Raw genomic sequence first — 9,234 nt, forward strand, 5'->3', positions numbered from 1 at the left:
AGAAACCAGCAAGTGGAAAATGCAGCTTTTCTTCTGACTGTGATACATTTGCATCACATCTTCAACTGACACACATGCAGGGGTACACCCACAGCACACACACAAACACCCACCCGCAGTCACACATACACCGAGTATGTTTGCTCGTAGAATTGCCAGCCACTTGTCACCTTCTCTATCCTGAATATGCGGTCCCTTTTGGAAAGATAATAAGGCAAGAGACAGGGGGTGGGTGTCTATTGTTTGGCCAGATAAGCGCTAAGCAAATTCCCTTTCGCTTAGGGGATTGGAAGTCTGACCTACTGTTTGAGAAATCTCATTTCCATAAGATGCACCACAAGTGCAGCTTTGAGAACCTTGCCCATCTCTCTCACCTCCCTCCTCTCGCGTGCCATCACACTATTCACTCTTAACACAACGTATCAGACTAATTACTGGGGATATTCGCGTCCATTATTTCAATCTAGCTTCTTATAGCAAGTAGCTGCCTCTGATCCCACTGCTGAGCAGGACAAAAAGTCCTCAAATGTTCATCCTTCCTTTCTCTTTCTTGTTTAATTGTTTAAAACATCACTGGTATCTAATCTAGAAATAGTGTTAGCCAGCTCTGTGTCCGTCCACCTTTGCAAATGTTAATTGGCATTTTATGTACTTAAACTGAACAACAGTTTGATTTGAAAATAATTAGTTAAAGACAAAAGGAGTTGTAACAGGCTAGTAATTTCCAAAGCAGTTCGCACTTGTTTATTTACTAAAAAAGAAGGGTTTTGGAAAAGTGCAGTGTTCATTCATTCGTTCTCCTAGTTTTGCAAATGCATACATGCAAATAAATTAAAGAATACGGAAGCCGAACAGAATTCAGGGGTTATAGGGAATGTGGGTGGACAGGACCCTAAATGGAATGGCGAATCTGTTTAGAGTAATATATATATATATATATATATATATATATATATATATATATATATATATATATATATTTCAACTGCAAATGTTTTTGTTTTACTTTTGAAGAGTGTAAAATTATTGTTATTAAAATGTGTAATAATTTAGAGCTTCTCTCCCCGGACCTCCGCTGAAATGGGCTTCTACCCAGTCGGACTTTCCCGGTAATCAAATGTTAATAAATATATATATATATATATATATATATATATATATATATATATACTTTTCAACCTTTTGAGCATTAAAAATTTCACTGCTGGCCTTTAAATGTCATAGCAGAGGGTCAACAAATGAACATTTTTTTCTTGTTGTTCATAAAATAAGGTTTTCATGCAATAAGCTCACATGATTAATGCTAGTGAATCCGTACATTGGCTTAATTCAATTATTTAATAATGTATTTTACCTTAAATATGTAAAACTTTATGAAGAGTGTCACTAAATTTTGGAAGAGGAAGACCAAATGACGGTAAAACATAGCAGCATGCATAACAAATCATAGCAAATGAAGGGTATGGTGACATAAATAATAAGTATGCATTAACAGCGCTTCCTATATTCAAATCCCTTCCCGTAGTTCAAGCTCACTCCATAGGTGCAAATCCCTGCACACACAAACAAGCAGACACACACACGCACACACACACACTACTAAGTGCAACCTCCTTACAAAGTTCACTCCCTTTGCTATTGGGCAGATGGTTTGCTTTACCTGCCTATGTAGGCCTCTAGCTCAGACACACTCTTTTTGATTTTTTTCAGTAAGTCTGGGGTGCTACTTCTCAGGGCAAGCCTACGAACTCAAAGGGGAGTCCCTTAATCTGGTGTAACGGGTATGAGCAGACGATATCACTACAAGAGCCATGGAGGACACACACCTTCAAAATTGTGAAGAAACCGCTAAAACTCCTTTGAGGCTATTGAGGCACTAAACGTATTTTAATATGAACTAGGCTTTGTAAGCGCTCCAGCGCCTGTCATCTTTAAGTCAAAGAGTTATCGGCAGTGTCTGGGAATGAATAGAAAGGCACAAAGGATCCATGTGGCGTTTGCTCATTATAATCATCTTAGCCTGGGTCCTCAGTGGAAACTGTCCACGGTCCCTTCCTTTTAGCACGCCATCCTGGAATAATACAGACACTGATGTCTCAAATGGGAGAACCCGCAATGCTATTATATTTCCTAGCCCTAACGAGAGTTTCATAAAACTGAGATAATCTGACAGCTAAACCATTTCCAAAATCTCCACATGCTGTTGCTAAATCCTATTTAGAACATGTTTCTTCACCTGCCACTAAATGAGGCTTCAGAGTGCCGCCTGAGTGTTGACATGCATGTTAAAAATATTGGAAGAATAAAACTATTCAGACTGCAAATTGAAGCTCTGATCACGAGACATCAGGCGAGCTAAATATACTGAGTAGTACGGATTTAAATAAAAGAGCGCATTTTCCTTGTAGCCCCTCTGCAGCACTAGTATAACTATTTGGGGTTATGACCATAATTAAACAAAAGATACTGCAGTTTAACGGAAATAAAATATAAAATAAATTGCAATGCAAATAGAAAGCTGTGGTTACATGTTTTTCTTAACTCTAAAGTTTAGGTTTAATTGTGATATACTGTACGTTTATGAGATAGTATGCTATATCTGAAGACAGCTTGCCTTCTGTTCATTCTGATCAAAAATTAACTTAACGTTCTTACGATGCATAAATAATCGAGTAGAATTGTATGTGGCTAAAGACTCTTTTGTGCGGCCATAGAAGTTTATAAATGCGTTCATTGCTCATTCAAAACGCTAGGCACGGTTTGGCAGCGCCCAAGACCGTGATTGGATGCCAGTTGCTTTATTTGCATAGCAAAGCTTATAAAAGCCCCTTGGAGCCGCGGCTTCAAAGTACAGCACCAAACAAACCTGCAGGGGGACTTCCGAAATTGTCTGATTAATTCCTTTACGCACCGCGAAGCTTGTTTGTAAAGCTGGCAACTGGAGAGACCTGCCGTTATTAATTACATTTGTTTAACCAGCTTTCCATTATAAATGAAAGGACTGAATGATTGAAACTAATTGTCATTATATAATCTGAACTTTTCGTCTTGCCTAAAATGGCTGTGGAAGGTATCCTGGCTGTTTCCTTTTCAGCTAGATGTTGCCTCCTGATTTTGATTGTTTGCACGTCTTGTATGGCAATGCCTAAGACTGTACGATACCAGACTTATGAAGAAGAAGCGAAGGGAACCGTTATTGGCACACTGGCTGAAGATCTGCATCTGAGCACCCCAGAAGGCACCAGTTTCCGCTTAATGAAGCAGTTCAACACCTCTCTGATCTCAGTGCGAGAAAAAGATGGGCAGTTAATAATTGGCGACCGCATAGACAGAGAGCAGCTCTGCAAAAAGTCATCTCATTGCAGCATTGCCTTCGATGTTGTGAGTCTTTCTAACGAACAATTTAAACTGATCCACGTGGAGGTGGAAGTCAGAGACATTAATGATAATTCTCCTACATTTCCAAACCCCGAGATTTCGATTCAGGTATCAGAAAGTACTGTTGTAGGTACCAGAATCCCAATAGATATCGCAGTGGATGATGATGTTGGGTCCAATTCAGTTCAGAGCTTCCAGATCTCGGTTAACGGTCATTTCAGTATTGAAGTGCAGACAAGAGCCGATGGGGTAAAATATGCAGACCTTGTGCTAATAAGAGGACTGGACCGAGAGGCTCAAACTTCACATATGTTGCAACTAGTTGCCAAGGATGGAGGTAATCCTCCTCTGTCCGGCACCACAAATATTTACATCCAAGTCAGTGACTCTAATGATAATAGCCCTGTCTTTGGTCAGAGTTCATACAAAGTGGAGGTGAACGAGGATGCACCTGCAGGATACCTCCTTATTGATCTGGACGCTATCGATTCAGACGAGGGTTTGAACGGGGAGATAGTCTATGGTTTCGGCAGTCAGGTACCGACAGAGATCCGAGAGGTGTTCCAGATAGACCAGCAATCTGGTCGTTTAACTCTGAGAGGACAGCTTGATTATGAAACTAAACAGAACTATGAGCTGGATATTCAGGCTCAAGATCTAGGGCTCAACCCGGTTCCAAGTACCTGTAAAGTCATGGTGCATGTCATTGACGTAAACGACAATGCCCCAGAGATTACAATCACTCCTATCACTTCTATCGGCGCTGGAGTTGCCTACATTACAGAAGCGGCAGCAAAAGAAAGCTTTGTAGCTCTAATCAGCACCTCGGACAGGGACTCAGGCGTCAATGGGCGCGTTCAGTGCAGACTGTATGGTCACGACCATCTCGGTTTGCAACAGGCCTATGAAGATAGCTATATGGTGCTGACCACTGCCCCTCTTGATCGAGAAAGGATCCCCGAATATAACTTAACGGTAGTGGCCGAAGACTTGGGTTCGCCACCCTTTAAAACTATTGCCCAATTTACCATCCGTGTAGGAGATGAGAATGATAATGCGCCTCTCTTCTCCAAATCCCTATACGAAGTTTCAATCTTGGAAAACAATGTACCGGGCGCTTACATAACAACAGTTGTGGCAAGAGACCCTGATCTGGGACATAATGGCAAGGTAATTTACAAACTGATTGAATCAGAAGTGTTGGGAAGCTCTGTGTCCACCTACGTATCGGTTGACCCTGCCACAGGTGCAGTATATGCCCTTCGCAGTTTCAACTATGAAGTCATGAAACAAATTGAAATGAGAATCCAAGCTTGCGATGGTGGCTCGCCACAGCTGTCCAGCATTACAGTTATTAGATTAAAGACTGTAGATCAAAACGACAATGCACCATTTATCATCCATCCGCTTCCCAAAAATGGGTCGGTAGATGTCCTGGTACCCAGTTATGCAACATCTGGTTACCAAGTGACCCACATTAAGGCTCGAGATGTAGACGAAGGCATTAACTCTGAGCTTTCCTACAGAATTGTTCAGGACGAAGAACACGGACTTTTTGCTATCAATGCACTGACTGGAGACATTTCCCTGACTCGAGACCTCAGCGGTGTGCTTGCAGATGGTTTAAAACTTACCGTAGTGGTCACCGATAGTGGCAGACCACCACTCTCAGTATCCTGCACAGTCAACTTTATTATTACTGCAACAGCGCCACCGAATGACGAAGCAGTTATACATACTCTAAAAGATGAAGAAGACCGTTTTCTTCAGTGGGACATCACACTGATACTAATAGTCGTGTTGGCTGGTAGCTGTACATTACTCTTGGTGGCTATTATAGCAATAGCTGCTACACGCAACAGACTCAGAAAAGAAAGCAAGACAAAAAAAGAAAGAGGAAGCCCACATCTCGATATTAGTCCTTCAGTGCTGGCAAGACAAGAGGAAGACACGGTGATGTCCAGTCACACGGGACTTGTGTTTGACGTGCCATTTCCCACCAAGGTGTCATTCTCCAGCGCAGAGTCCGCTACGGAAATTGAGGAGCCATCGTCCCAGGCCGAAGACGGCAATGAGAGCTGTTGTCTTTATGAATCTCAGAGAAGACCACGAGCAGCTTGTAGTGAGGTAAGGGTCTGTGACTGCTGTAATCAACGTAGGCTCCTCCACTATTTTAGCAATATTACTTTCCTTAAGAAAAAGTATTACCAGGTCTAATGTAACGCAGACTTCGCTACTTTGTCATGTCACTTCGTGCTCTAAAACGAATTTACATTTGTCTCGTTTGTGATACTTACCAGAACTGCTGTGTTTAAAATAATTTCCCCGTTACCATTCGTCATGGCTCTTGAATAAAGTGTTTTGTGTGAGGGCACTGTCTGAATGCTACACATCTTGTCAAGGGTTCTCTTCTCCTCTTGGACTCCATTGAAGGGGAACATGGAAGGGTAAAGGATAATTAACTGTCCTCTTTAACTCTCTCTGTCCTCTTTTTTTAGAGAGTTAACCTCTTAACTGTCCCTGATTTTCAGGGGCGTCTCTGATTTTGACTCATATTTTAACACTGTCTCTCTTAATCCCTCCTAATCCTTGGAGAAAAGATGGTGAATCGCCCTTAATAAATAGTGAAAATAATTACAGTAGTAAGACTTCTTTTTCTTCAGAAAATGTATGTTAATTCACATTCTTTATTTCTGTCAATGTTTCAAGTTAATAGTACTAATGTTGTAAAAGTGCTCCGAATTGTCCCTGATTATTTTTGGATTTGTCCCTGATTCTGTTGAGATTTGTCCCTGGTTGGCTGAGACATGCTTATATACATACATGCATGCACACATTCGCAAGAGTGCACACACTCACATACGCACATACAATGCAGATAAGGCTCCTGTATTTGCAGTACACATTTTATATTGTTTACTGTGCAACCTTGACTTAAATAAGCTTCCCTTGTTCTGTAATTTAGTTTTAGATTTAGGTAACAAGCCTTGTTATATTTTTAATTATTGAATTTTGGATTGAATCCACATTGCTATTGTTGCAAAACAATTGAATTAATTCAACCAAGAAAGACGGGTGTTAAGTTTCCGTCCTTTCTAATGTTTGTACTCTTGCTGTTTTTCTAGGGTTATTGTACCACCCCTGGGCTTGGCAAAGATCCCCCACGGCATGACACTCTATGGAAAGGACACTCCTTCGGCGCCATTCCCTCGCGTGACCTGGAAAAGTACAGCGGGAAAGATAGTGGGAAAGGAGACAGTGACTTCAATGACAGTGATTCTGAGCTTGGCGGAGATGCTATAAAGAAGGATGTCATTATCACCCGAGCACAAAACGGTAAGAACAAGAACTTCTTAGAAAGAACAATGGGAAGAATTCTTCCCACTAAAGGCATTTCTGTGGAAAGTAAGAATTTTGGGAATGTTACGATTTTGTTGTACAATGAGTAAAAATGTATACATGAAGAATATAACCGATTTCCCCCGCTTTATGTTTCACGTAAAGTACGGTTACTTCATCCAACTAGGCAGAACCCAAACTTCCCTTGTTGTTTAGAAAATAGGACATTTTAATTTATGACAAAACAACTAAGTGCCCTGGCATTTGCCAGTAGCATAATCGAAAGTGTATACTATTATTTAATGAACTGTAGAATTCAAATCCTATTGCATGTTGTCAATTACAGACGTTGCCATGTAACTCTGGTTTTGTTTAAACACTTTGTATACGTGTCTGTTTAGTTGTCTATCTAGCTATCTCTTTATTTATGATTTTGTTTATCTGCAGGGTTATGGGCTTGCACGAGTGAGTGCAAAGTTCTGGGACATTCTGACCGCTGCTGGAGCCCCTCCTTCAGTAAAGCCCCCAGTCAGTCTTCCGTGTCTCAGTCGTCACACCTTTCCACTTTTTCAAAGACTGCATCTCTGCCCCGTGACCATTTAAGAAGAGAACACTATTATCAGGCGCACATTCCTAAGACAACAGGTTTGCAAAGTGTGTACGAGAAGGTGTTGCATAGGGAATATGACCGCCAGATGGCACTGGTGTCCCCTCCGCGCCTCGTGAGGCTTCAGGAGCTCCATGAACTCGATGCGTCCCGGTATAAAACAAATACCGACAGGTACATGCAACCTCAAGTAGTGATCAGCAGTGAAGAGATGTGAACTCTCTGTGCCATTTCATCCAGATTAATATATTAAGTTATATATAATTTCCTGTAAGAAACACCAATGAATGGATTGTGCCTTACGAGTGTAGGTTGTATAAGGCTGGGACTTATTTGTAGTTCGTGGTTTGCAGCCAAAAATAATCATTGTACAGACATTTGTTTCTGCCATACAGTATATATTTTAGTCCTATATATGTGTGGAGTCATTCTCACCAACAGAAAGTCAACGTGTATGTTGTTTCTCAGTTATAGGTGCATGTGAATGAATACTGTATATACACTTGTATATAATCAAAAATAAATATGCATATATTTTTATAAATAAATATAAACTTAAGTATAATATTGCAACAATAAGTGTCTTGAAGACATACACGCCTTTGTTTTAAAATAAAACATGTATATAGCAGTATACTGCTCATACAAAATATTTGCTATATTGCATTATGACATATCAGTATGAACAGGTTATTTTATAGGGCCTCTGTATTTAAAATGTTTTGTAAACATGATATCTAAGCGGTTTATAAATGTGGCATTCTAATTACATTATGTAAATTGTTTTCACTGAAGTGATATGTGTATGGTTTGTGTGTGTGTGTGTGTGTGTGTGTGTGTGTGTGTGTGTGTGCGCGCATGCGCGGGGAGCATGAAAATGAGATACAAAGAAACAAACAGTGCCTATGAGTGTATATTTATATTATGTAAATAAATAAAACTCCAGATTTGATGTCAGATTGTTGTTTTCAAGTTCTGTAACAATAGTATTTTAATATTGCCACCCTAATGTCAGACCTTGATGGCAAAGTATATTTGCTTAACTGTAGATGTTGCAATATAATTAGCCAGAAAAAAATGAACTCAGAGATATTTATGTAATTTAGTCCATGGAACTTTTAACCTGTTCTTGGAAGCAGCTATTCTGGAGCATCAAAGGGTTTCTTTGTTATAGATTCATAGGTTCATAGGTAGGTACTAGGTTATCTGCCCGAAGGCATTCATAAGCCTAGCCAGAATGTGTTGGCTTTTGCCGCCCCCTTAGATTAGTTCCCTGTGCCTCTGTCCAGCAGAGCCATTGAAGTGACCCTGGGGTAAACTTTCTGTTTCCCATCCACTAGTCAAGGTTTCTCTTGAAGTGGGTTAGCGAGGAGCTCTGCCTAATGTAGACTGGAATCTTGATCCAGAGCATGGGGAGTCTCTGGGACAGGAATCTATCCCTCCAGCACGTCATATTTACTGTTGTGGTGAGGTTTTGATCCCTAGAGCGTGTGACTCGGGGGGGATATGTTTTTTTTTAGGTGGAGCATGTCCATCAATTTTGGGTTGGACATGGCCTTGTATGTCAGGCAGAGCTCACCTCTGAGTAGGCGGTATGCAACTGAGTACAGCTGGAGTTTCTTCAGTCAAGCTTCATAGGGCATCTGCTTGAGGCCAGTGAGGTACTTCTGTGGTCTTTCCAGTTGTTGCAGGTGTCTTATAAGGTACATCCCAAATGGGGCATTATACTCTATGATGGATCTGATGAGTGATGCATAGAGGGGCCCAATGACCTCTTTCGATTTGGATGCAAACCCTTTTGTGATTAGGTGAGCCACATAGAAGGATTTTCTAACCACTTTGGCAATGTGATTATCAAAGGAGAGGTTACTATCTACTTGGGTCCCTAGATCCCTTATTACATCTTCCGT

The 9,234-nt window shown here is 40.8% G+C and overlaps 1 protein-coding gene across 1 annotated transcript; it reads left to right on the plus strand.

The window, feature by feature from the left end:
* Positions 1-2,863: 2,863 nt before the first annotated feature.
* On the plus strand, positions 2,864-8,281 carry PCDH8 (protocadherin 8). Its single transcript, XM_044071686.1, has 3 exons — positions 2,864-5,505; positions 6,504-6,714; positions 7,165-8,281. The coding sequence occupies exons 1-3, from the start codon at positions 3,058-3,060 to the stop codon at positions 7,539-7,541; spliced, it is 3,036 nt and encodes a 1,011-aa protein (XP_043927621.1). The 5' UTR covers positions 2,864-3,057; the 3' UTR covers positions 7,542-8,281.
* The last annotated feature ends 953 nt before the right edge of the window (positions 8,282-9,234 follow it).

This window comes from Protopterus annectens, chromosome 5.part0, assembly GCF_019279795.1.
Source record: "Protopterus annectens isolate FY-2018-M chromosome 5.part0, PAN1.0, whole genome shotgun sequence".
NCBI classification, from domain to species: domain Eukaryota; kingdom Metazoa; phylum Chordata; order Ceratodontiformes; family Protopteridae; genus Protopterus; species Protopterus annectens.